The sequence below is a fragment of the Oncorhynchus tshawytscha genome, linkage group LG19, assembly GCF_018296145.1.
Source record: "Oncorhynchus tshawytscha isolate Ot180627B linkage group LG19, Otsh_v2.0, whole genome shotgun sequence".
Taxonomy (NCBI): domain Eukaryota; kingdom Metazoa; phylum Chordata; class Actinopteri; order Salmoniformes; family Salmonidae; genus Oncorhynchus; species Oncorhynchus tshawytscha.
Genome location: NC_056447.1, coordinates 55,432,221 through 55,459,875, shown reverse-complemented (window position 1 = coordinate 55,459,875; position 27,655 = coordinate 55,432,221). Strand labels below are relative to the sequence as shown.

Genomic DNA, 27,655 nt, shown 5'->3' with positions numbered 1-27,655 from the left:
GAGCCAGTCTGGTGCTAGGCCACCTTCTTGTTACCTCTAGACTGGTACATCTGGCAGTCAAACCTTGAGGTACTGAGGCAGTCTGGTGCTAGGCCACCTTCTTGTTACCTCTAGACTGGTACAGCTGGCAGTCGAACCAGTTGGGTACTAGCCAGTCTGGTTCTAGGCCACCTTCTTGTTACCTCTAGACTGGTACATCTGGCAGTCAAACCTTGAGGTACTGAGGCAGTCTGGTGCTAGGCCACCTTCTTGTTACCTCTAGACTGGTACAGCTGGCAGGGAACCTTGAGGTACTGAGCCAGTCTGGTGCTGGCCACCTTCTTGTTACCTCTAGACTGGTACAGCTGGCTGGTCGAACCTGGAGGTACTGAGCCAGTCTGGTGCTAGGCCACCTTCTTGTTACCTCTAGACTGGAACAGCAGGTAGTCGAACCTTGAGGTACTGTCTGTGTTGGTGCTGGTCCACCTTCTTGTTACCTCTAGACTGGTACAGCAGGTAGTCAAACCTTGAGGTACTGTCTTGTGTTGGTGCTGGTCCACCTTGTTGTTACCTCTAGACTGGTACAGCTGGCAGTCAAACCTTGAGGTACTGAGGCAGTCTGGTGCTAGGCCACCTTCTTGTTACCTCTAGACTGGTACAGCTGGCAGTCGAACCTTGAGGTACTGAGCCAGTCTGGTGCTAGGCCACCTTCTTGTTACCTCTAGACTGGTACAGCAGGTAGTCGAACCTTGAGGTACTGTTTGTGTTGGTGCTGGTCCACCTTCTTGTTACCTCTAGACTGGTACAGCAGGTAGTCAAACCTTGAGGTACTGTCTTGTGTTGGTGCTGGTCCACCTTGTTGTTACCTCTAGACTGGTACAGCTGGCAGTCGAACCTTGAGGTACTGAGCCAGTCTGGTGCTAGGCCACCTTCTTGTTACCTCTAGACTGGTACAGCAGGCAGTCGAACCTTGAGGTACTGAGCCAGTCTGGTGCTAGGCCACCTTCTTGTTACCTCTAGACTGGTACAGCAGGTAGTCAAACCTTGAGGTACTGTCTGTGTTGGTGCTGGTCCACCTTCTTGTTACCTCTAGACTGGTACAGCTGGCAGTCGAACCTTGAGGTACTGAGCCAGTCTGGTGCTAGGCCACCTTCTTGTTACCTCTAGACTGGTACAGCAGGCAGTCGAACCTTGAGGTACTGAGCCAGTCTGGTGCTAGGCCACCTTCTTGTTACCTCTAGACTGGTACAGCAGGTAGTCGAACCTTGAGGTACTGTCTGTGTTGGTGCTGGTCCACCTTGTTGTTACCTCTAGACTGGTACAGCTGGCAGTAGCCCAGGTTATATGAAAAACCACATTGATATGGTCTATAACCAACACAGTTACAATAGCAGAGCTAGTGTTATGTCTTGTAAAATCCCAAGAGTAAACAGTACTGTGAGGAGCACGGTTTTATTTTTTATACAGGCATTTGTCTGTGGAATGGCCTCTCCTTGGAGATCAAGCAAAGAAAAAAAATATAAATAACTTCAAAAAACAAGCAAAGGTTTTAATCTGGACAAGGTTGTCGAAATCAGAGAAACCACTACACTGCCTCTTCTGCCCCCTACTGCTGGTACGGTGTATTTATTTGAAGGATTAATAGATTTGTTTTTATGTGAAATTAATACCGTTGATTTTTAAGGTTCGGGAGAAGTGTAGTGAATAGTGCCACTTTTTAGGATGTTAAAATAAATGAATGTATTTATTTTTGGTTTATTTTGTAATTTTCTCTTTGTCTTTTAATCATTAGATGTGTTATTGTTTTTACCACCAAGGATCACTATGGAAACACGCTGTGATATCCTCTGGGTCCACATTGTACATTTTGTTGAATATGTATGTTACCCCAAATAAATTCAATCGGTAAGAATAAAAACAACCAGATTTATTTAATAATGTTATTGAAAACACAGTCCAGATTTATTTAATAATGTTATTGAAAACACAGTCCAGATTTATTTAATAATGTTATTGAAAACACAGTCCAGATTTATTTAAAATGTTATTGAAAACACCCAGATTTATTTAATAATGTTATTGAAAACAAGTCAGATTTATTTATAAATTGAAAAAACAGATTTATTTAATAATGTTATTGAAAACACAGTCCAGATTTATTTAATAATGTTATTGAAAACACCAGATTTATTTAATAATGTTATTGAAAAACAGTCATTTATTTAATTGTTTCACAGTTCAGATTTATTTAATAATGTTATTGAAAACACAGTCCAGATTTATTTAATAATGTTATTGAAAACACAGTCCAGATTTGTCAAATTACAAATGTGTCAAGTAAATAAAATAAATAACCCCTTTTAGGTTACGAAGATTCCAAGTCATTTCAAATTATAAATTGAAAAACAATTGGAAAGTGACGTATGAGTCTCTACATAAATCCCATGTATTATTATTAGAAATCAACTTTGTTTCAACAGTTCACGGTTCTGTTTTTGGGGGGGAGCCAAACATGTGGGATACTGGATTAATCAATATGAAATATTAAAAGAACACATCGATTGTCAAATGCAGATGAGCTCATAGAGCCGACTTGGTTTCAGATCAGTTTGTGTTCTTGCCAGCTTCCATTGCGGTCATTTGGTATGAGAATTCCATAAGGAGTTGACAAGAGAGCAAACAGACCAGCACCCAGGCTACAGACCGTCACCCAGGCTACAGACCAGCACCCAGGCTACAGACCATCACCCAGGCTACAGACCGTCACCCAGGCTACAGACCAGCACCCAGGCTACAGACTGTCACCCAGGCTACAGACCGTCACCCAGGCTACAGACCAGCACCCAGGCTACAGACCAGCACCCAGGCTACAGACCAGCACCGAGGCTACAGACAGTCACCCAGGCTACAGACCAGCACCCAGGCTACAGACCGTCACCCAGGCTACAGACCAGCACCCAGGCTAATAAATGGATGGATTTGAAGGTAAATGGGCCTATTATATTCTCTTCCACGTTCAGTGTGTTCTTTGCCAGTGTTGGTCAACGTGGACATTACAGCTGTAGTATTAGAGCTACTGTGAAAGCGGAAAACAAGTAAAACATCAACCAACAGAACAAAAGGTCAAAACAAAGCTATTGTGCAAAACTATTTTATTTACAAATGGCACAACGTGACTGCACACAGTCAATGCACATGCACACCGTTCAAACTGACACTTCATTTAAAGCGAGTTGCTCGACTACTAAACCTAATTTACCTGAGTCTCAGATATAGAGGCAGGCAGGCATTCCTAGGCTAGATTCACAGAGGCTATGTCATCAGAAATGGCATCCTAACCCCTAGTCCACTACATTTGACCAGAGCCTCACAGGGAGTGCACTATATAGGGATCCATATCAGACAAGCAGAGATTCTCTCACTGGAGTGAGTGAGCAAATATTGCCCAAGAGAAAACAGAGGCTCATAAACTGTTAAAGGACATTTAAGAGGTTCAGATGAGATTCATAATATACATGACAGCTACTGTGCGATACAGGCTATTTTCAATCAATGCATCAAAACAAACAGCATAGCTTTTGGACAGTGGAGGAGGGCATTAAGACTGATGGTACCAGAACGGTTTGTGTTGTCTAGACAATGACTGTAAGGTCAAGAAGCTATCCAGACAAACAGAAATAGATCTGGAACCAGAACAGGATTCTAAGAGTGATCAAGAATTCTCATCGGTTGGTTCTAGAATATTACCTCACAATTTAAAATGTCAATGGAGGCCATGGAAGGTAAAACATGTCTAAGATATTGACCTGGCCTCTCCCATACATGGTGATAGGCTATGTACAGTTTACATAAGTCACTACAGTAGATACAGGCCACTTTGAACTAGACTTTGCAAAAAACGTGTCCCTTTAAACCAATTTTTTCAGTCAGTATCCGAAGACAGTCATCCTCTGGCAGCAATATTTCTCAGGAGTCTTTCTGCTTGATTCTCAAAAATATTATTTTTCAGAATTCATATAGAGATGGTGGTGATGGTGAGGGAAAAAATTGGGGGGCAGAAGACAGCTGTCTAGGAAAGAAGAGAGATGGAGGGAGAGAGAATGCACTGATCTGAATTACCTCTCTGCCCGTTCCCTCTGGCCCTAACCATTCAATGTTTGCAAATCTGTAAGGTGTAGGTACTGTGGTGGAAGCCACAGCAAGATATATCAAACATTGAAGGGTTAGGGCCAAGAGGTAAAGGAAGTAGGGATTGAATTGGGACTGGCATGAGAGAGAGGAGAGAGAGAGAGCGATGGAATGATAACACCAGAACAAAACAAGTCAAATTTCCAAAGCTTCCCTGTTTCCATCAGCCCCTCAGCCAGCCAGTTTGCTGGCCACGATGGAGGGCTTCCTCTGGGGGATGTCCTGGGGTGTGGGGATGTGGTCCCCGGTTATCTCTGCCTTCTCAGCCGGCGTCACTGCAGGGAGCTGCTGCTTGTTCTTCACCTTAGCCTTGGCCATGTTGTAGTCCCCAGAGTCAAAGAACTTTTGCTGAACGGAGAAAAAAAATATATATATACTGTAAATATAAATAAATCACAGATCAGATATGTTACAGCCTTTACAAAGATGTTTGTGTTGTCCAAGAAAATGAAAACCAATGCTTATAAAAAAAAAAGCATGACAATGACTCCATAACAAAAAAAGCAAGTGAATGTAAAGTGTAAATAGCCTAGTTTGCACGTTCAGCCTAACTATAATCATCTACAGCTACCAAAGTGTTGTGTTTGCAGGGCACAACCATCAGGCCATTATTACCCCTTTCTGAATCCGTTTCCGGAGCAGGTCAGAGCCCCCAGGCTTGGCTCCAAGATGAGGGAACCTGGCCTTGAGTTTCACCTCCTCTGCCTTCTCCGGGCTGAGGACTGTGTCATCCATCTCCTGTGTTGACAGAACAACACACAAATACAAAGTATAAGACAAAAATGAATAGGGTTGGGGTAACATGTTACCATCATCACAGCAACAAAATGGTGTTTTTGTCCATCTCGACGGTTGACAAGTCGATTAGTTTAGCTACTGGTTATGATTCTATCAGATAAATTATGGCCTTTGATTTGATTCTCCAATGAGTGGGGTTAGGTTGCTAGCTGGCAACATAGCCTTCAGCTTATCTGTAATGTGCCCCCCCCCCAAAAAAAACAGCGTAGTTTAGCGGCATGCATGAACGCAGGCAGACAAACTTGTAGAAAACATCTAGCTAAGCTACATAGCTACCGGTAAAATTAATAAAGCTATCTCTGTGTTGCTAACTAGCTAACCACTCATATTGCAAGATAAAAATAATGGTTATGTGCACAATTCAATGCACGGTGATGATACATTTGAAATAAATTAAGTTACTAAACGTTCACTAACTAAACTGCTGCTTTGACAGACATATTTGACATGGCTACTAGCAATGTATCATTAACCTAGCTTGTTAGCATCAAAGTAATACAACTCTAACCTGCTGTTCCTCGTGGGTTGCCTCCCCGACGGCAGGCCTTGTTCCTTCAATCTCCTCGGACATGGCGAACTACGTAAATGTCCAGTTTTCTACAAAAACGGAGGTTTACACCAACAACACTACAGACACACAGCTACTAGCCAGACCACCTACACAAAAAAAAGGCCGTGTGCTCCCTCCCTTTTCTCTCGTGGTGCAGCAGATTGTCTGTAGACAGAGAGAGAAAAAAACTCTTTCTCTGTGCCTGTGCCTCTCTCTCTGTCTCTATCTGTGCCTGTGCCTCTCTCTCTCTCTATCTGTGCCTCTCTCTCTCTCTCTCTCTCTCTCTCTCTATCTGTCTGTGCCTCTCTCTCTCTCTGTCTCTATCTGTGCCTGTGCCTCTCTCTCTCTCTCTGTCTCTCTCTGTGCCTGTGCCTCTCTTTCTCTCTCTCAATTCAATTCAATTCAAGGGGCTTTATTGGCATGGGAAACGTGTTAACATTGCCAAAGCAAGTGAGGTAGATCATATACAAAAGTGAAATAACCAATAAAAATTAACAGTAAACATTACAGATACAGAGGTTTCAAAACAATAAAGACATTACACATGTCATATTATATATATACAGTGTTGTAACGATGTATAAATGGTTAAAGTACACAAGGGAAATGAATTAAAATATATATATATATATACATATATATTTAGCAGTGTGAACAGACAACACAGAGTTACACATGGAGTAAACAATTAACAAGTCAATAACACAGTAGAAAAAAAATAGTCTATATACATTGTGTGCAAAAGGCATGCGGAGGTAGGCGAATAATTACAATTTTACAGATTAACACTGGAGTGATAAATGATCAGATGGTCATGTACAGATAGAGGTATAGGTGTGCAAAAGAGCAGAAAAGTAAATAAATGAAAACAGTATGGGGATGAGGTAGGTAAAAATGGGTGGGCTATTTACCGATAGACTATGTACAGCTGCAGCGATCGGTTAGCTGCTCAGATAGCAGATGTTTGAAGTTGGTGAAGGAGATAAAAGTCTCCAACTTCAGCGATGTTTGCAATTCGTTCCAGTCACAGGCAGCAGAGAACTGGAATGAAAGGCAGCCAAATGAGGTGTTGGCTTTAGGGATGATCAGTGAGATACACCTGCTGGAGCGCGTGCTACGGGTGGGTGTTGCCATCGTGACCAGTGAACTGAGATAAGGCGGAGCTTTACCTAGCATGGACTTGTAGATGACCTGGAGCCAGTGGGTCTGGCGACGAATATGTAGCGAGGGCCAGCCGACTAGAGCATACAGGTCGCAGTGGTGGGTGGTATAAGGTGCTTTAGTGACAAAACTGATGGCACTGTGATAAACTGCATCCAGTTTGCTGAGTAGAGTGTTGGAAGCTATTTTGTAGATAACATCGCCGAAGTTGAGGATCGGTAGGATAGTCAGTTTTACGAGGGTAAGTTTGGCGGCATGAGTGAAGGAGGCTTTGTTGCGGAATAGAAAGCCGACTCTAGATTTGATTTTCGATTGGAGATGTTTGATATGAGTCTGGAAGGAGAGTTTACAGGCTAGCCAGACACCTAGGTACTTATAGATGTCCACATATTCAAGGTCGGAACCATCCAGGGTGGTGATGCTAGTCGGGCGTGCGGGTGCAGGCAGCGAACGGTTGAAAAGCATGCATTTGGTTTTACTAGCGTTTAAGAGCAGTTGGAGGCCACGGAAGGAGCGTTGTATGGCATTGAAGCTCGTTTGGAGATTAGATAGCACAGTGTCCAAGGACGGGCCGGAAGTATACTGAATGGTGTCGTCTGCGTAGAGGTGGATCAGGGAATCGCCCGCAGCAAGAGCAACATCATTGATATATACAGAGAAAAGAGTCGGCCCGAGAATTGAACCCTGTGGCACCCCCATAGATACTGCCAAAGGACCGGACAGCATGCCCTCTGATTTGACACACTGAACTCTGTCTGCAAAGTAGTTGGTGAACCAGGCAAGGCAGTCATCAGAAAAACTGAGGCTACTAAGTCTGCCGATAAGAATATGGTGATTGACAGAGTCGAAAGCCTTGGCAAGGTCGATGAAGACGGCTGCACAGTACTGTCTTTTATCGATGGCGATTATGATATCATTTAGTACCTTGAGCGTGGCTGAGGTGCACCCGTGACCAGCTCGGAAACCAGATTGCACAGCGGAGAAGGTACGGTGGGATTCGAGATGGTCAGTGACCTGTTTGTTGACTTGGCTTTCGAAGACCTTAGATAGGCAGGGCAGGATGGATATAGGTCTGTAACAGTTTGGGTCCAGGGTGTCTCCCCCTTTGAAGAGGGGGATGACTGCGGCAGCTTTCAATCCTTGGGGATCTCAGACGATATGAAAGAGAGGTTGAACAGGCTGGTGATAGGGGTTGCGACAATGGCGGCGGATAGTTTCAGAAATAGAGGGTCCAGATTGTCAAGCCCAGCTGATTTGTACGGGTCCAGGTTTTGCAGCTCTTTCAGAACATCTGCTATTTGGATTTGGGTAAAGGAGAACCTGGAGAGGCTTGGGCGAGTAGCTGCGGGGGGGCAGAGCTGTTGGCCGAGGTTGGAGTAGCCAGGCGAAAGGCATGGCCAGCCGTTGAGAAATGCTTGTTGAAGTTTTCGATAATCATGGATTTATCGGTGGTGACCGTGTTACCTAGCCTCAGTGCAGTGGACAGCTGGGAGGAGGTGCTCTTGTTCTCCATGGACTTCACAGTGTCCCAGAACTTTTTGGAGTTGGGGCTACAGGATGCAAATTTCTGCCTGAAGAAGCTGGCCTTAGCTTTCCTGACTGACTGCGTGTATTGGTTCCTGACTTCCCTGAACAGTTGCATATCGCGGGGACTTTTCGATGCTATTGCAATCCACCACAGGATGTTTTTGTGCTGGTCGAGGGCAGTCAGGTCTGGAGTGAACCAAGGGCTATATCTGTTCTTAGTTCTGCATTTTTTGAACGGAGCATGCTTATCTAAAATGGTGAGGAAGTTACTTTTAAAGAATGACCAGGCATCCTCAACTGACGGGATGAGGTCAATGTCCTTCCAGGATACCCGTGCCAGGTCGATTAGAAAGGCCTGCTCACAGAAGTGTTTTAGGGAGCGTTTGACAGTGATGAGGGGTGGTCGTTTGACTGCGGATCCGTAGCGGATACAGGCAATGAGGCAGTGATCGCTGAGATCCTGGTTGAAGACAGCGGAGGTGTATTTGGAGGGCCAGTTGGTCAGGATGACGTCTATGAGGGTGCCCTTGTTTACAGATTTAGGGTTGTACCTGGTGGGTCCCTTGATGATTTGTGTGAGATTGAGGGCATCTAGCTTAGATTGTAGGACTGCCGGGGTGTTAAGCATATCCCAGTTTAGGTCACCTAACAGAACAAACTCTGAAGCTAGATGGGGGGCGATCAATTCACAAATGGTGTCCAGGGCACAGCTGGGAGCTGAGGGGGGTCGCTAATAGGCGTCAACAGTGAGAGACTTATTTCTGGAGAGAGTAATTTTTAAAATTAGTAGTTTGGGTATGGACCTGGAAAGTATGACATTACTTTGCAGGCTATCTCTGCAGTAGACTGCAACTCCTCCCCCTTTGGCAGTTCTATCTTGACGGAAAATGTTATAGTTGGGTATGGAAATCTCAGAATTTTTGGTGGCCTTCCTGAGCCAGGATTCAGACACGGCAAGGACATCAGGGTTAGCAGAGTGTGCTAAAGCAGTGAGTAAAACAAACTTAGGGAGGAGGCTTCTGATGTTGACATGCATGAAACCAAGGCTTTTTCGATCACAGAAGTCAACAAATGAGGGTGCCTGGGGACATGCAGGGCCTGGGTTTACCTCCACATCACCCGCGGAACAGAGGAGGAGTAGTATGAGGGTGCGGCTAAAGGCTATCAAAACTGGTCGCCTAGAGCGTTGGGGACAAAGATAATAAGCATAAATATGAGTTGTATTTACAAATGGTGTGTGTTCTTCACTGGTTGCCCTTTTCTCGTGGCAACAGGTCACAAAACTTGCTGCTGTGATGGCACACTGTGGAATTTCACCCAGTAGATATGGGAGTTTATCCAAATGTATTGTTTTTTCTAATTCTTTGTGGATCTGTGTAATCTGAGGGAAATATGTGTCTCTGATATGGTCATACATTGGGCAGGAGGTTAGGAAGTGCAGCTCAGTTTCCACCTCATTTTGTGGGCAGTGTGCACATAGCCTGTCTTCTCTTGAGAGCCACGTCTGCCTACAGCGGTCTTTCTCAATAGCAAGGCTATGCTCACTGAGTCTGTACATAGTCAAAGCTTTCCTTAAGTTTGGGTCAGTCACAGTGGTCAGGTATTCTGCCGCTGTGCACTCTCTGTTTAGGGCCAAATAGCATTCTAGTTTGCTCTGTTTTTTTGTTTTTTTGTTAATTCTTTCCAATGTGTCAAGTAATGATCTTTTTGTTTTCTCATGATTTGGTTGGGTCTAATTGTGCTGCTGTCCTGGGGCTCTGTGGGGTGTGCTTTTGATCATTAGTGGGTATCGGCCTAATTTTGCTCTGCATGCATTATTTGGTGTTCTACGTTGTACACGGAGGATATTTCTGCAGAATTCTGCATGCATGCGGACCCCAGACCTCACAACCATAAAGGGCAATGGGCTCTATGACTGATTCAAGTATTTTTAGCCAGATCCTAATTGGTATGTTGAATTTTATGTTCCCTTTGATGGTATAGAATGCCCTTCTTGCCTTGTCTCTCAGATCGTTCACAGCTTTGTGGAAGTTACCTCTGGCGCTGATGTTTAGGCCAAGGTATGTATAGTTTTTTGTATGCTCTAGGGCAATGGTGTCTAGATGGAATTTGTATTTGTGGTCCTGGCGACTGGACCTTTTTTGGAACACCATTATTTTGGTCTTTCTGAGATTTACTGTCAGGGCCCAGGTCTGGCAGAATCTGTTTAGAATATCTAGGTGCTGCTCTAGGCCCTCCTTGGTTGGTGACAGAAGCACCAGATCATCAGCCAACAGTAGACATTTGACTTAGGATTCTAGTAGGGTGAGGCCGGGTGCTGTAGACTTTTCTAGTGCCCTCACCAATTCGTTGATGTATATGTTGAAGAGGGTGTTGAAGAGGGTGGGGCTTAAGCTGCATCCCTGTCTCACCCCACGATTATATGCATTTTCCCCAAACAGATAAAATCACATTTTATTTGTCACACGCTTCGTAAACAACAATGTTGTCATGTATTGTCATATTATGTCTTGTTCCTGTTCTTTCTCTTCACTCCGTTTCCCTCTGCTGGTCGTATTAGGTTACCTTCTCTTCCTCTCCTTCCCCCAGCTGTTCCTCATCTTCCCTAACTACCTCGTTCACTCTTTTCCCACCTGTTCCCTTTTTCCCTCTGATTAGGTCTCTATTTCTCTCTCTGTTCCTGCTTCTTTCTTTGTCAGATTCTCGTTTGAGTTTCTCATGCCAGAACCAAACTATCGTCTTGTTTGCTTCACCCTTGTCCCATCCTGTCGGAATCTGCCTGTTCTTTTGATGATACGTGTTATCAGGTACCTCTGTCCGCTACGACCCGCGCCTACCCAGAGAGACCAGCAGTCTGTCGCCGCAACCCAGCTATTCTCCTCTGCTGCTAAGAAGGGGACTCTTTTGTAAATATCAGAAGGACTTTCTGTTTCATTTGTCGCCCTCTCTGAGGGTTGTCTATTTTGCCATTTTTCTACATCTGAAGAGGATCTATGTCTTCCCTGTGTTTTTTACATTAAAGGACTCTGTTTTTGTTAAACCGCTTTTGGGTCCTCACTCAAGTCATAACAAATGTAGACTAACAGTTAAATGATTACTTACGGGTTGCTTTTTTTCAACAATGAATTTTCGATAAAACATTAAATAAATAAATAAATAATATGACAAGGAATATATAGTCACACAGTGAATAACGAATAACAAATTACGAATAATATCAACCTCAAACTCATTTCAGATATGATTGCTAAATGGAATGCTCAAGACAGAGACAAACATTACGTGAATAAGGGCCTTTGTCTAAACGAATACATAGACTTTCACTAGGGACTACACAGTCTTCACATTTTTTTCACATTTTGCTGCCTTAAAAAGGACTACTAGTACACCATTTTACATCTTGATGTTAGATGTTTCCTTACCCTGGAAGTTGTCTCTGGACCAGGGGAAACTGTAAACAGCCATTAAACTTTAGCTAACTTTAGCAACCACTAGCTAAACATCTATGAAAGTGATGGGGGCATGTTTTGAAAAAAAATAATGTCAAAACTCACCTTAAATCAACTCCATATTTGGTTTAATGTTAGTTAAAAGGTGATATTTGGCCATGAAAAAAAATCAACAACATGCTCACATCACTTCCAAAGATTTTAACTAGTGGTGGTTAAAGTTAGCTGAAGTTTGTCATGGCTTTTTATCGAAAAATGAACCATATATTAGTTTCTCCTGTTACAGTTGTGAATCATTTTTAATATGATTCAACCAGCTTTGCCCAACTCTTAGTGTAACATACAACCATTGTTTCTGTTAAAATTGCTCAAGCTCAGTGAATTTGGTTGGGAATCATTGACGGACAGCAATATTCAAAACCTTGTCTCAGATTTTTTTTTAAATATATTTTTCAGATTTAAGTCTGGATGGAGACTGGAATACTCAACACCTCTTGAAAAGCATTGTGGTACGTCTTTAGCATAAACGGGTGTAATTGTCCCATGGAAAAAATGAAACTCTATCCCAGGGTTAGATTTCCCTCTAAAAAAAACAAAGGAGAGCCGCACTCTCCAGGAGCTCAGATGCAAAAATATTTATGTCCATCGTTTCGACAGACAAGGTGTCTTCATCAGGGTATTACACGTTGGACATAAATATTGTTTGCATCTGAGCTCCTAGTGTGTGCGGCTCTCCCTCTGAATCAGAGAGGTGCGGGGGGCTGCCTTAATCGACATCCACGTCATCGGCGTCCGGGGAACAGTGGGTTAATTGCCTTGCTCAAGCCCCGGGGAACACTGGGTTAATTGCCTTGCTCAAGGCCCGGGGAACAGTGGGTTAATTGCGTTGCTCAGGGACAGAACAACAGATTTTTACCTTGTCAGCCCAGGGACCTTTCGGTTACTGGCCCAACGCTCCTACCCGCCAGGCTACCCATAACATGATGCTGCCACCACAATACTTTAAAAATACAAAGGGATCAACAACATTGTATTCACTTCACATTGCTGGCCTTTATGACAAAGAGAAAAGAAGGAAGCGTGTGTTTAAAAAAATCCACTCCAAACCATCCATTTGATTTGCAACAAGACTGTTAAGTAATACTGCAAGATAACACAGCAAAGACACCTTTTTGGCCTAAATGGAAAAACTACAGGTTTTGGTCATATCCAATACAACACAAAAGTGTGAAACCCTCTGTATTTTCAAGAACTGGGGCGGCAGCATCATGTTATGGGTATGCTTGTCATCGGCAGGGACTGGGGAGTTTGTCAGGATCAAAATAAATATGAAACGAGCAAAGCTCAGGTGAAAAGTTAAAGGAAAACCTAACCCTGGAATAGTATTATTTTTCAGTGGGACAGTTACAAAGAAATGATGCCAAGGACACACCAGAATGTCTTTCCAAGATGTGTTGAGTTTTCCTGAGTCTCAGTCCCGACTTAAATTTGCTTGAAAATCAGAGACAAGGTGTGAATATTTGTTATTAACTTGGAAAATGCTCTACAACTTTTTTTCCCACGTTGAAAACGTGGAGTAGGTTGAGTAGGTTGTGTAGATCTGTAGGGGAGAAAAATAGAATGTTATCCTTTTTAGATTAATTTTTGAGGCCGCAAAATGTAAAGACTGTGCGAGCGGTAGACTTTCACTAGGCACTGTATAAGATGGACTGTATAAGATGGAATGCATAAGATGGAATGCATAAGACGGAATGCATAAGACGGAATGCATAAGACGGAATGCATAAGACGGAATGCATGAGATGGAATGCACAAGACGGAATGCATAAGACGGAATGCATGAGATGGAATGCATAAGATGGAATGCATAAGACGGAATGCATAAGATGGAATGCATAAGATGGAATGCATAAGATGGAATGCATAAGATGGAATGCATAAGACGGAATGCATAAGATGGAATGCATAAGATGGAATGCATAAGACGGAATGCATAAGATGGAATGCATAAGATGGAATGCATAAGATGGAATGCATAAGAACATCAGAAACCTATTTCACTTGGCAGGATACATCAATTCCTTTATTGTATCCAATGTCTTTAAAAACACATGTCCTCTGTATTATACACAGTATGCTTTGAAGACTGACACCACTTGTATTTGGAACAGTTACATTTCAAACACAGCACACAGAAATATGAGTTGTTGAAACCAACCACATCGAAAGCAACACGTTAATCATTACCCATTTCCACATCTTCTCTTCCAGCTGTTTGGCTTGGCCTGCAGATCAATGAGGACATGTATCTAAAAAGCTGCTCTCATCAAGCATTCAACCCCTTTAAAGTCAAGGAGACGTTTGTTCGCTTGTCAAACTGAACATGTAGCAGAGAAGAGGTGATCAGAGGGAAGGAGAGAAGAGGCAATAGCTGTGCATGTTGTAGTAATAGTCGTGTATGTTGTAGTACTAGCTGTGTATGTTGTAGTAATAGCTGTGCATGTTGTAGTAATAGCTGTGCATGTTGTAGTAATAGCTGTGCATGTTGTAGTAATAGCTGTGCATGTTGTAGTAATAGATGTGCATGTTGTAGTAATAGTTGTGTATGTTGTAGTACTAGCTGTGTATATTGTAGTACTAGCTGTGCATGTTGTAGTAATAGTTGTGTATGTTGTAGTACTAGCTGTGTATGTTGTAGTAATAGCTGTGTATGTTGTAGTAATAGTCGTGTATGTTGTAGTACTAGCTGTGTATGTTGTAGTAATAGCTGTGTATGTTGTAGTAATAGTCGTGTATGTTGTAGTACTAGCTGTGTATGTTGTAGTGATAGCTGTGTATGTTGTAGTAATAGTCGTGTATGTTGTAGTACTAGCTGTGTATGTTGTAGTAATAGCTGTGTATGTTGTAGTAATAGCTGTGCATGTTGTAGTAATAGCTGTGCATGTTGTAGTAATAGCTGTGCATGTTGTAGTAATAGCTGTGCATGTTGTAGTAATAGTTGTGTATGTTGTAGTACTAGCTGTGTATGTTGTAGTAATAGCTGTGCATGTTGTAGTAATAGTTGTGTATGTTGTAGTACTAGCTGTGTATGTTGTAGTAATAGCTGTGTATGTTGTAGTAATAGTCGTGTATGTTGTAGTACTAGCTGTGTATGTTGTAGTAATAGCTGTGTATGTTGTAGTAATAGTCGTGTATGTTGTAGTACTAGCTGTGTATGTTGTAGTGATAGCTGTGTATGTTGTAGTAATAGTCGTGTATGTTGTAGTACTAGCTGTGTATGTTGTAGTAATAGCTGTGTATGTTGTAGTAATAGCTGTGCATGTTGTAGTAATAGCTGTGCATGTTGTAGTAATAGCTGTGCATGTTGTAGTAATAGCTGTGCATGTTGTAGTAATAGTTGTGTATGTTGTAGTACTAGTTGTGTATGTTGTAGTACTAGCTGTGTATGTTGTAGTGATAGCTGTGTATGTTGTAGTACTAGCTGTGTATGTTGTAGTACTAGCTGTGTATGTTGTAGTACTAGCTGTGCATGTTGTAGTAATAGTCGTGTATGTTGTATTAATAGTTGTGTATGTTGTAGTAATAGTCGTGTATGTTGTAGTAATAGCTGTGTATGTTGTAGTAATAGCTGTGCATGTTGTAGTAATAGTCGTGTATGTTGTAGTAATAGTTGTGTATGTTGTAGTACTAGCTGTGTATGTTGTAGTACTAGTTGTGTATGTTGTAGTACTAGTTGTGTATATTGTAGTACTAGCTGTGTATGTTGTAGTACTAGCTGTGCATGTTGTAGTACTAGTTGTGTATGTTGTAGTACTAGCTGTGCATGTTGTAGTACTAGCTGTGTATGTTGTAGTACTAGTTGTGTATGTTGTAGTACTAGCTGTGTATGTTGTAGTACTAGCTGTGCATGTTGTAGTACTAGTTGTGTATGTTGTAGTACTAGCTGTGCATGTTGTAGTACTAGTTGTGTATGTTGTAGTACTAGCTGTGTATGTTGTAGTAATAGCTGTGTATGTTGTAGTACTAGTTGTGTATGTTGTAGTAATAGGTGTGTATGTTGTATGTTGTAGTAAGAGCTGTGTATGTTGTAGTACTAGCTGTGCATGTTGTAGTACTAGTTTTGTATGTTGTAGTAAGAGCTGTGTATGTTGTAGTACTAGCTGTGCATGTTGTAGTACTAGTTGTGTATGTTGTAGTAATAGCTGTGTATGTTGTAGTACTAGTTGTGTATGTTGTAGTAATAGCTGTGTATGTTGTATGTTGTAGTAAGAGCTGTGTATGTTGTAGTACTAGCTGTGCATGTTGTAGTACTAGTTGTGTATGTTGTAGTAATAGCTGTGTATGTTGTAGTACTAGTTGTGTATGTTGTAGTAAGAGCTGTGTATGTTGTAGTACTAGCTGTGTATGTTGTAGTACTAGTTGTGTATGTTGTAGTAATAGCTGTGTATGTTGTAGTCAGGTGTCTCACCTGCATGAGGTGCTTTGATGAGGTGAATATTCTTCTTCACTTTGCTTATGGCCTCTTCCTTCTCCAACTGTTTGCCCTTCTTCAGCCTGAAGGATGAGCAGATGGAGAAACAGGTATGAGCTCATTGAGCTATCATTTCCATACATACAGATTGACACAAGGACTTGCTAATCCACTGATTGACTGAGATATCATAATATAATAATAATAATATATAATCATATAATAACGCTGCCTTGTATCCAATATATACACATTGGCACAAATACTTTGCAAACTACTCCCAAAGTTCCTTCAAATATCAGATCACAACTTCTGCCTATAATTAAAGGGCCCGTCAGGAAGAATTATTATCCCAGGGTCAGGAAGAATTATTATCCCAGGGTCAGGAAGCATTACTATCCCAGGGTCAGGAAGCATTACTATCCCAGGGTCAGGAAGCATTACTATCCCAGGGTCAGGAAGCATTACTATCCCAGGGTCAGGAAGCATTATTATCACAGGGTCAGGAAGAATTATTATCCCAGGGTCAGGAAGCATTACTATCCCAGGGTCAGGAAGCATTACTATCCCAGGGTCAGGAAGCATTACTATCCCAGGGTCAGGAAGCATTACTATCCCAGGGTCAGTAAGCATTACTATCCCAGGGTCAGGAAGCATTATTATCCCAGGGTCAGGAAGCATTATTATCCCAGGGTCAGGAAGCATTACTATCCCAGGGTCAGGAAGCATTACTATCCCAGGGTCAGGAAGCATTACTATCCCAGGGTCAAGAAGCATTACTATCCCAGGGTCAGGAAGCATTACTATCCCAGGGTCAGGAAATATTATTATCCCAGGGTCAGGAAGCATTACTATCCCAGGGTCAGGAAGCATTACTATCCCAGGGTCAGGAAGCATTACTATCCCAGGGTCAAGTAGCATTACTATCCCAGGGTCAGGAAGCATTACTATCCCAGGGTCAGGAAGCATTACTATCCCAGGGTCATGAAGCATTACTATCCCAGGGTCAGGAAGCATTACTATCCCAGGGTCAGGAAGCATTACTATCCCAGGGTCAAGTAGCATTACTATCCCAGGGTCAGGAAGCATTACTATCCCAGGGTCAGGAAGCATTACTATCCCAGGGTCATGAAGCATTACTATTCCAGGGTCAGGAAGCATTACTATCCCAGGGTCAGGAAGCATTACTATCCCAGGGTCAGGAAGCATTATTATCACAGGGTCAGGAAGAATTATTATCCCAGGGTCAGGAAGCATTACTATCCCAGGGTCATGAAGCATTACTATCCCAGGGTCAGGAAGCATTACTATCCCAGGGTCAGGAAGCATTACTATCCCAGGGTCAGGAAGCATTATTATCACAGGGTCAGGAAGAATTATTATCCCAGGGTCAGGAAGCATTACTATCCCAGGGTCAGGAAGCATTACTATCCCAGGGTCAGTAAGCATTACTATCCCAGGGTCAGGAAGCATTATTATCCCAGGGTCAGGAAGCATTATTATCCCAGGGTCAGGAAGCATTACTATCCCAGGGTCAGGAAGCATTACTATCCCAGGGTCAGGAAGCATTACTATCCCAGGGTCAGGAAGCATTACTATCCCAGGGTCAGGAAGCATTATTATCCCAGGGTCAGGAAGCATTACTATCCCAGGGTCAGGAAACACTACTATCCCAGGATCAGGAAGCATTACTATCCCAGGGTCAAGAAGCATTACTATCCCAGGGTCAGGAAGCATTACTATCCCAGGGTCAGGAAGCATTACTATCCCAGGGTCAGGAAGCATTATTATCCCAGGGTCATGAAGCATTACTATCCCAGGGTCAGGAAGCATTATTATCCCAGGGTCAGGAAGCATTACTATCCCAGGGTCAGGAAGCATTATTATCCCAGGGTCAGGAAGCATTATTATCCCAGGGTCAGGAAGCATTACTATCCCAGGGTCAGGAAGCATTACTATCCCAGGGTCAGGAAGCATTACTATCCCAGGGTCAGGAAGCATTATTATCACAGGGTCAGGAAGAATTATTATCCCAGGGTCAGGAAGCATTACTATCCCAGGGTCATGAAGCATTACTATCCCAGGGTCAGGAAGCATTACTATCCCAGGGTCAGGAAGCATTACTATCCCAGGGTCAGGAAGCATTATTATCACAGGGTCAGGAAGAATTATTATCCCAGGGTCAGGAAGCATTACTATCCCAGGGTCAGGAAGCATTACTATCCCAGGGTCAGTAAGCATTACTATCCCAGGGTCAGGAAGCATTATTATCCCAGGGTCAGGAAGCATTATTATCCCAGGGTCAGGAAGCATTACTATCCCAGGGTCAGGAAGCATTACTATCCCAGGGTCAGGAAGCATTACTATCCCAGGGTCAGGAAGCATTACTATCCCAGGGTCAGGAAGCATTATTATCCCAGGGTCAGGAAGCATTACTATCCCAGGGTCAGGAAACACTACTATCCCAGGATCAGGAAGCATTACTATCCCAGGGTCAAGAAGCATTACTATCCCAGGGTCAGGAAGCATTACTATCCCAGGGTCAGGAAGCATTACTATCCCAGGGTCAGGAAGCATTATTATCCCAGGGTCATGAAGCATTACTATCCCAGGGTCAGGAAGCATTATTATCCCAGGGTCAGGAAGCATTACTATCCCAGGGTCAGGAAGCATTATTATCCCAGGGTCAGGAAGCATTATTATCCCAGGGTCAGGAAGCATTACTATCCCAGGGTCAGGAAGCATTACTATCCCAGGGTCAGGAAGCATTCACTCTGTGTCTACACCTGTTGCTTACGAAGCATGTGCCAATTTTTTTACAAATTTTAATTTAGGACTCTGCTTGTTATTTACCATATTAAAAACTATGAATTGTACTCACCATTTCATGATAAACTTTGCCTGTCGTTTCTGTTTGATCTCTTCCACCTTCTTCATCGCTGATAGGTGAGAATTGTCTGTTAATTGAATGATTAGAATGTTCCGCCCTGAAACATATAATTGTATGGAATTGATTAGAATGTATGAAATCATAATCAATAAATGTGTAGTTCTAGTCAGAATTAGGGTAAAACAATATAGCTCTATGGTATTTTAAACACAGACTGTCTGAGCTTGTTGCCGACCTGACTAGAGATTTGGGAGAGAACGGGGAGTACGTCTCAAGGACAAGGTCACTATCTCTGTTGGCTGGGTGGTGAGACAGTGTGTGCGTAGCAGGACGTGTGTGTGTATGTTTGTGTGTATGTGTGGGCGTGAGAAGTCAGTATAAAATGAATGAACGTTCCCATGAATAAACATTTGACCATTTAGCTGGGCCTCCATCTGTTTCATTCGACCAGGATCTTACAAATTCTGGTTTGCAGACTGAGAGTAATATAATTAAATTGGGTTATGTACCTGAAGAACATAACTCTCTTATCAATTGGTCCTTCGAGCCGGATCTCAAAATCTATCTCTGTCTTCCCGAGGAACTGCTGAAAACCATGCACGGGCGGATCCAGGATCCGTAAGGCAAAAGACCTGACCTCTGAATTGAGGGTTTATTTCAGGCCAGTGGTGAACTGGTACACGACAGAGGTGGTGACGAGATCCAACCTGCTTTTCCCAGTCTTCAAGAAGTTGACTGATCTCTGTCCGTTTCATTTAAATAAGAACCTTACAAATTCTTAGAAACAGACAGAGTGTATTAATTGCATTGGTTAATGAACACATAGGAACAAAATTCCTCAAACAATCGCCTCCACTAAATAACAAAAAATAAGTTAGGTTGTTGCTATTCTAGTCAGTATTTAAAATGGACTCACACATTAACAACGCAATTAGTTCAATGTAAACAATTATACGATGAACTGAGGTGACTTGAAGAGCCATGTGAGAGGATAAAAATAACTGGATCAATAAATGACCTTATCTTACCCCACAACTCCCTTCTGTACTTGACTGGAATATTTCCGCGCTTCTCAAACTCCAACGAGTTGTCCTGAGGCACGGAACAAATAAAACAGGGAACGAATATTACGACTAATAGTAGTAGCTACATAAGGATATTTACTTTATGAATACTTCATCAAATTAAATCAAAATGTTTTTTTTTAATAAAGCCTTTCTTTTTTACATCAGCAGTTGTCACAATGTGCTCTACACTAAGGGCTGTGACGATGCCAGTATCGCAATAACTTTTTTCCATGGCAAAAAATTAAAACACAAAGCAAAGCAGACTAGACTCTTTGGTCCTTTAAAAAACCTGCTGGATGTAACATTGTGTGCTATATAGCTTAGAAAATAAATGTGACCCTGGATAGTTAAAAATCTGCTTTGTGTTTTGTTTCCTTGCCACGATACTAAAATACTATTGACTGATACTGATATCATCCCGGGCTCTACTATACAGAAACCCAGCCTAAAACACCAAAGAACAAGCAATGCAGATGTAGAAGTACAAGTGGCTAGGAGAAGAAAAACATCATTAGAAAAGGAAGAAACAAAGAGAGGAAAAGATGGAGGAAGTAGAAGCTGAGTTGGAATCAGGCAACACGTAGAGCAAAGTCGGTAAAGACGAATGTTCGGACAACAGAAGTATCGAAAACTGAAACAAAACTTGAAATTGTCTCACATTGGAGTGGAGGATACGTGTATGAAGGATAATAAATCGCTTCTTGTTGAGATGTGTTTGTTGAGTTAAGGATGCGTATTAGAGGTCGACCGATTATGATTTGTCAACGCCAATACCGATTATTGGAGGACCAAAAAAGTCGATACCGATTAATTGGACGGTTTTTTATTTTTATTTGTAATAATGACAATTACAACAATACTGAATGAACACTTATTTTAACTTAATATAACACATCAATACTGTCACGTTCTGACCTTTATTTCCTTTGTTTTGTCATTATTTAGTATGGTCAGGGCGTGAGTTGGGTGGGCAGTCTATGTTTGTTTTTCTATGTTTTGGGTATTTCCATGTTTCGGCCTAGTATGGTTCTCAATCAGAGGCAGGTGTCATTAGTTTTCTCTGATTGAGAATCATACTTAGGTAGCCTGGGTTTCACTGTGTGTTTGTGGGTGATTGTTCCTGTCTCTGTGTTTTGAACCAGATAGGGCTGTTTTTGGTTTTCCACGTTTATTGTTTTGTAGTGTTCGTGTTTATCTTTTTTTATTAAACATGAATCAATATAATCACGCTGCGTTTTGGTCCGCCTCTCCTTCAACTAAAGAAAACCATTACAAACAAAATCAATTTAGCCTCAAATAAATAATGAAACATGTTCAATTTGGTTTAAATAATGCAAAAACAAAGTGTTGGAGAAGAAAGTAAAAGTGCAATATGTGCCATGTAAAAAAGCTAACGTTTAAGTTCCTTGCTCAGAACATGAGAACATATGAAAGCTGGTGGTTCCTTTTAACATGAGTCTTCAATATTCCCAGGTAAGTGTTAGGTTGTAGTTATTATAGGAATTATAGGACTATTTCCCTCTATACCATTTGTATTTCATTAACCTTTGACTATTGGATGTTCTTATAGGCACTTTAGTATTGCCAGTGTAACAGTATAGCTTCCGTCCCTCTCCTCGTTCGAACCAGGAACACAACGACAACAGCCACCATCGAAGCAGCGTTACCCATGCAGAGCAAGGGGAACAACCACTCCAAGTCTCAGAGCGAGTGACGTTTGAAACGCTATTAGCGCCACTCAGCTAACTAGCCAGCCATTTCACATCGGTTACACCAGCCTCATCTCGGGAGTTGATGGGCTTGAAGTCAACTGTACGGTAGTTAACTGTACTGTAGTTAACTGTACTGTAGTTAACTGTACGGTTGCAAGATTGAATCCCCCGAGCTGACAAGGTGAAATCTGTCGTTCTGCCCCTGAACGAGGCAGTTAACCCACTGTTCCTAGGCCGTAATTGACTTGCCAAGTTAATTAAATAAAGATTAAATAAAGGTGTAAATATATATTTTTTTAATCGGCCAAATCAGTGTCCAAAATTACAGATTTCCGATTGTCATAAAAACTTGAAATCGGCCCTAATTAATCGGCCATTCCGATTAATCGGGTCGACCTCTAATGCGTATGTGGGGAAACCCATTTGAGGTATGGAAAATGGTGAAGTATGAGCTGGGAAAAGCGGAGTCTTGTCAGAGTGACCAAGACGAACAGAGGAAGAACAGAGAACAGTCTGTCGCTCCTGTTGTTTTTTTGATAAAAAACAAATACCTACCCATGTGAACCTTGGTTATGTAAAATACGCAAATCCCCAAACCATTGCTGTGTAAGAATTGTAAAGGATTTGGCCATGTTTCAAGTGTGTGCAGAAGGACAGACAGACAGTATAGTGAAGAACAGTGTGTAGAAGGACGACGGTGTTGGTGGGGGATCATGATCCTGAGTGCCCTGTAAGGGTGAAGTAGATTGAGGTGGCAAAAGTTTTGAGGAGTCAATCGAATCTCCTATGTGGAGGCGATTTAAAATAATTGAGAAAAACAAGTGCTATAGTGAAGAGATAGTAGTGCGTGGTCACGCAGTCATGGGTAAACAGGAAGTACAGGAGGGGGCTGAGCATGCACCCTTGTGGGGCCTCTGTGTTGAGGATCAGCGAAGTGTTGGTGTTGTTTCCTACCTTCACCACCTGTGGGCGGCCCGTCAGGAAGTCCAGAACCCAGTTGAACAGGGCGGGTTTCAGACCCAGGCCCCGAGCTCAATGATGAGCTATAGTCAATCAACAGCATTCTTACATAGGTATTCCTCTTGTCCAGATGGGACAGCAGACAGATGGGACAGCAGCATAAAGGGGAGGGAACAATGCAAATAGTCTGGGTAGCCATTTGATTAGCTGTTCAGGAGCCTCAGATTAGCTGAGATTAGCTGAGATTAGCTGGCAAACTTAATGAAGGTGTTGGAGTCGTGCCTGGCCATGCAGTCATGAGTGAACAGTGAGTACAGGAGGGGACTGAGCACGTACCCCTGAGGGGCCCCCGTGTTGAGGATCAGCATGGAGGATGTGCTGCTACCCACCCTTACCACCTGGGGGCAACCTGTCAGGAAGACCAGGATCCAGTTGCAGAGGGAGGTGTTTAGTCCCAGGGTCCTTAGTTTAGTGATGAGCTTTGAGGGCACTATGGTGTTGAATGCATAGCATTCTCACATAGGTGTTCCTTTTGTCCAAGTGGGAAAGGGCAGTGTGGAGTGCAATAGAGATTGCATCGTGTGTGGATCTGTTGGGGCGGTATGCAAATTGGAGTGGGTCTAGGGTTTCTGGAATAATGGAGTTGATGTGAGCCATTACCAACCTTTCATGGCCACAGACGCGAGTGCTACAGGTCTGTAGTGATTTAGGCAGGTTACCTTAGTGTTCTTGGGCACAGAGACTATGGTGGTCTGCTTGAAACATGTTGGTATTACAGACACAGTCAGGGACAGATTGAACATGTCAGTGAAGACACTTGTCAGTTGGTCAGCGCATGCTCGGAGTACAACGTCCTGGTAATCCGTCTGAGAACCCAGCTGGCTGTATGGACGGGGACAGTATATCCAGAGAGAGCCATCATTCCGTGAAACAGAGTATGTTACAGTCCCTGATGTCTCTCTGGAAGGAGATCCTCGCTCTGAGCTCATCTGCTTTATTGTCCAGAGACATTAGCGAGTAATATACTCGGAAGCAGTAGATGGTGTGCACACCTCCTGAGTCGGACTAGAAGTCCACTCTGAATACCTCTTCTCCGCCTGCGGGGTCTTGGAGCAGCCTCTAGGATAAGTAAAATTTCCTGGGGGGGGGTACGAACTAAGGATCCAATTCAGGAAAGTTGTTTCCTGCTGTTATCGCCTGTTACCGCTGCTCTGACATCCAAAAATGATTTCCGGCTGTATGTAATAACACAAAAAAAAACGTTCTGGGCTAATAATGTAAGAAATAACACACAAAAAAAGAATAACTTGCTGTCTAGGGGTTAATTATCATCAGTATCTGTGTCGCTGTAGTTAGTTAGCTAGCTTTGGTCCACACATCGGATGCTCTTGCAGCTCGTAGTGTGTGGGACATATGCTGCGTTTAAAACAACTGAGAGCTCGGAAAAATACGAGGTCAAATCATGACGTCAGTGATTTTCTGGTCGGAAAACTGGTCCCCAGTTGGATCTCGTTTTTTCCCCCCCTGAGTTCCCAGTTGTTTTGAACGTGATAACAGCGGTCCATACCTAACTAGAGATGCAGACAAAAGTTGTCGACGCTAAACAAGGCAAAGAACACCAAATAGTCATAACTTGCAGTCATTACGTACAAACATCATCCCATGGCCGGAGTTAAACAGGCCCCGCATTGTTCAAACATGTCTTTACGTCTTTCCTCTTTTCGTTCGTCATAGCAGACGTCAGGTGTCTGAAGCGCTTTTGCTGCCCTCTGCAGGACGTACTCCTGAACTACTGACGGTAGATGTTCAATTTGCACCAGACATTCAAAAGCATGCTCGTGCGGCAAGGTCGATTTCTCGTGCGGCAAGGTCGATTTCCGCGCTTATAAACCCAAGGTCGTTACAATAATTCACCCCCAGGTTGTTTGACTGTTCCAACTTTTTTTTTTTTAAATGAACCCAATATAATTCCTACTTTGAGACGCTTGACATGGTCACCTCTTTCTTATTTTTTTTTATGATCTGAAAAGCAAAAGTGATCCTAGATCAACATTCACAGTCTTGGAGATCTTGTAAATATAGGACCAGAAGTACACAACATATAAAGAGGGTGGGGGAAGTGATGGTGAATAACCCAGTTGCCAGTATATCCCTGGGTTAGTTATGTTTAAGAAGGATAAAAAAGGAACCATGCAATTCCTCATTGACCATACTGCCATGGTTACACACTAAAACAATAAGTTATAAAATAGCTTCCGTGATTGGGCGGAAGGATAAAAGACTTGGCTAGGGAACCGAGCATTGCCGTTTCTGTCAAAACTCCCCAAGGAGATGTGGGGTGTCAGGCGCAGGAGAAACAAGTAATGAATGAAAAGGGCGTTTAATCAACCAGCTCAAAAATCACAGGACACCGGACTACAGCAGTAGCCATAAAACCCCACTCAGACACAGTCCAGGGAACTAGCGAAAGCGAAAACAATCCCACACAAAAACCCAAAGGAAATGTCGAGATGAAATACCCCCCCTAATTAACCAAAATGAAACCAGGTGAACCACATAACAGACATGACCAAAAGAAAAGGAAAAAAGATTGGTGGCAGCTAGTAGACCGGTGACTATGACCGCCGAGCGCCGCCCGAACAGGAAGAGGATGCACCTTCCGTGGAAGTCGTGACAGTTTCAAACCCCACATGTGCAGATTGTCAACATACGGTATAAACAGTCAAATAAATATGTTTGTGTGTTTATGATTAAATGCTGTTCAAATGTCCTGTGGGTCTATATCTGCTTGTAGTGGTCCTACAATTACAGTCCTCAAATGCGTATTGCCATTCAATCTGGAGAGAAACATCGTGGGGATGTATTCCAATGTGCTTTAATAAAGAGCTACTACACATTTGCATGCTGAGAATGTTGTGGTAAAAATTCAATATAACATTTTCTAAATCTTCTTGAAATGTTTTGAGGACCTCTAAGACAAAGTTAAATGTACACTGATCAAAAATATAAACACAGCATGTAAACTGTTGGTCCCATTTTCATGAGCTGAAATAAAAGATCCCAGAAATGTTCCATACGCACAAAAAGTGTATTTCTTTAAATGATGTGTACCAATTTGCTTACATCCTTGTTAGTGAGCATTTCTCGTTTGCCAAGATAATTCATCCACCTGACAGGTGTGGCATATCAAGAAGTTGATTAAACAGCCTGATCATTACACAGGTGCACCTTGTGCTGGGGACAATAAAAAGCCACTCTAAAATGTGCCGTTTTGTCACACAAGACAATGCCACAGATGTCTAAACCTTTGAGGGAGCGTGCAATTGGCACGTCCACTAGAGCTGTTGCCAGAGAATTGAATGTTAATTTCTCTACCATAAGCCACCTTAAAGAATTTGGCAGTACGTCCAACTGGCCTCACAACCACAGACCACGTATAACCACGCCAGCCCAGGACCTCCACATCCAGCTTCTTCACCTGCGGGATCATCTGAGACCAGCCACCTGCACAGCTGATGAAACTCTGGGTTTGCACATTTAAAGAATTTCTGCACAAACTGTCAGAAACCGTCTCATCGAGCTCATCGATCCGAGCTGATCTGCATACTCGTCGTCCTCACTAGGGGTCTTGACCTGACTGCAGTTTGATGTCGTAACTGACTTCAGTGGGCAAATGCTCACCTTCGATGGCCACTGGCACGCTGGAGAAGTGTGCTCTTCACGGAGGAATCCCGGTTTCAACTATACCAGGCAGATGGCAAACAACGCGTATGGCGTTGTGTGGGCGAGCGGTTTGCTGATGTCAACATTGTGAACAGAGAGCCCCATGGTGGCGGTGGGATTATGTTATGGGCAGGCATAAACTACAGACAACAAACACAATTGCATTTTATCGATGGCAGAGATACTGTGGTGAGATCTTGAAGCCAATTGTCGTGCCATTCATCCACCATCAGCATGATAATGCACAACACCATGTCTCAAGGATCTGGACACAATTCCTGGAAGGTGAAAATGTCCCAGTTCTTCCATGGCCTGCATCCTCACCAGACATGTCACTCATTGAGCATGTTCGGGATGCTGTGGATCGACGTGTACAACAGCGTGTTCCAGTTCCCGCCAATATCCAGCAACTTCACACAGCCATTGAAGAGGAGTGGGACAACATTCCACAGGCCACAATCAACAGCCTGATCAACTCTATGTGAAGGAGATGTGTCGCGCTGCATGAGACAAATGGTCACACCAGATACTGACTGGTTTTCTGATCCACACTCCTATTGTTTTATTAAGGTATCTGAACAACAGATGCATATCTGTATTCCCAGTCATGTGAAATCCATAGATTAGGGCCAAATGAATTTATTTCAATTGACTGATTTCCTTATATGAACCGTAACTCAGTAAAATCTTTGAAATTGTTGCATGTTGTGTTTATATATATATATATTTGAATATTATGTTAAACCTAAAACAAAGAGGCTTACGAACGTCATAGAAAAACAGACTTATTCAGAAATTGTGGAAACATCATACAACATTATGGGAATGTTCTGTGCAACCTAACTTAAACATTGTATGAATGTCATCACAACTGAGCATTGTGTTTTGGGAACCCATCGCCTGTAATGTACAACCTAATTAAATGTTTTGGGAACCCATCGCCTGTAATGTACAACCTAATTAAATGTTTTGGGAACCCATCGCCTGTAATGTACAACCTAATTAAATGTTCTGGGAACCTTATTTTTATTTTTTTAAACCTCAAAGGCTGTTCTGTCAACATTCTTGTAATTTTTTTACAGACATGATCTGAATGTTGGCACAACTGGAGTTTTTTTTTTGTGTGTGTGTTTTCGTGAACTTATCTTTTTGTGACGTCCCCACAATGTTCCCAATAACC

At 42.7% G+C, this 27,655-nt stretch overlaps 2 protein-coding genes across 2 annotated transcripts; both read right to left on the bottom strand.

Moving 5' to 3' along the window:
• Positions 1–3,114: 3,114 nt before the first annotated feature.
• LOC112218943 (cAMP-regulated phosphoprotein 19) lies at positions 3,115–5,726 on the bottom strand. The gene is made up of 3 exons (XM_024380184.2): positions 5,474–5,726; positions 4,783–4,905; positions 3,115–4,515 (listed from the first exon to the last, which is right to left on the bottom strand). The coding sequence occupies exons 1-3, from the start codon at positions 5,534–5,536 to the stop codon at positions 4,339–4,341; spliced, it is 363 nt and encodes a 120-aa protein (XP_024235952.1). The 5' UTR covers positions 5,537–5,726; the 3' UTR covers positions 3,115–4,338.
• Positions 5,727–13,195: 7,469 nt separating this feature from the next.
• LOC121840037 (probable ribosome biogenesis protein RLP24) lies at positions 13,196–24,441 on the bottom strand. Its single transcript, XM_042301190.1, has 6 exons — positions 24,403–24,441; positions 20,042–20,105; positions 19,005–19,080; positions 16,121–16,206; positions 13,900–13,937; positions 13,196–13,252 (listed from the first exon to the last, which is right to left on the bottom strand). Exons 1-6 carry the CDS (start codon positions 24,439–24,441, stop codon positions 13,196–13,198), a joined length of 360 nt encoding a protein of 119 aa, XP_042157124.1.
• Positions 24,442–27,655: the final 3,214 nt, after the last annotated feature.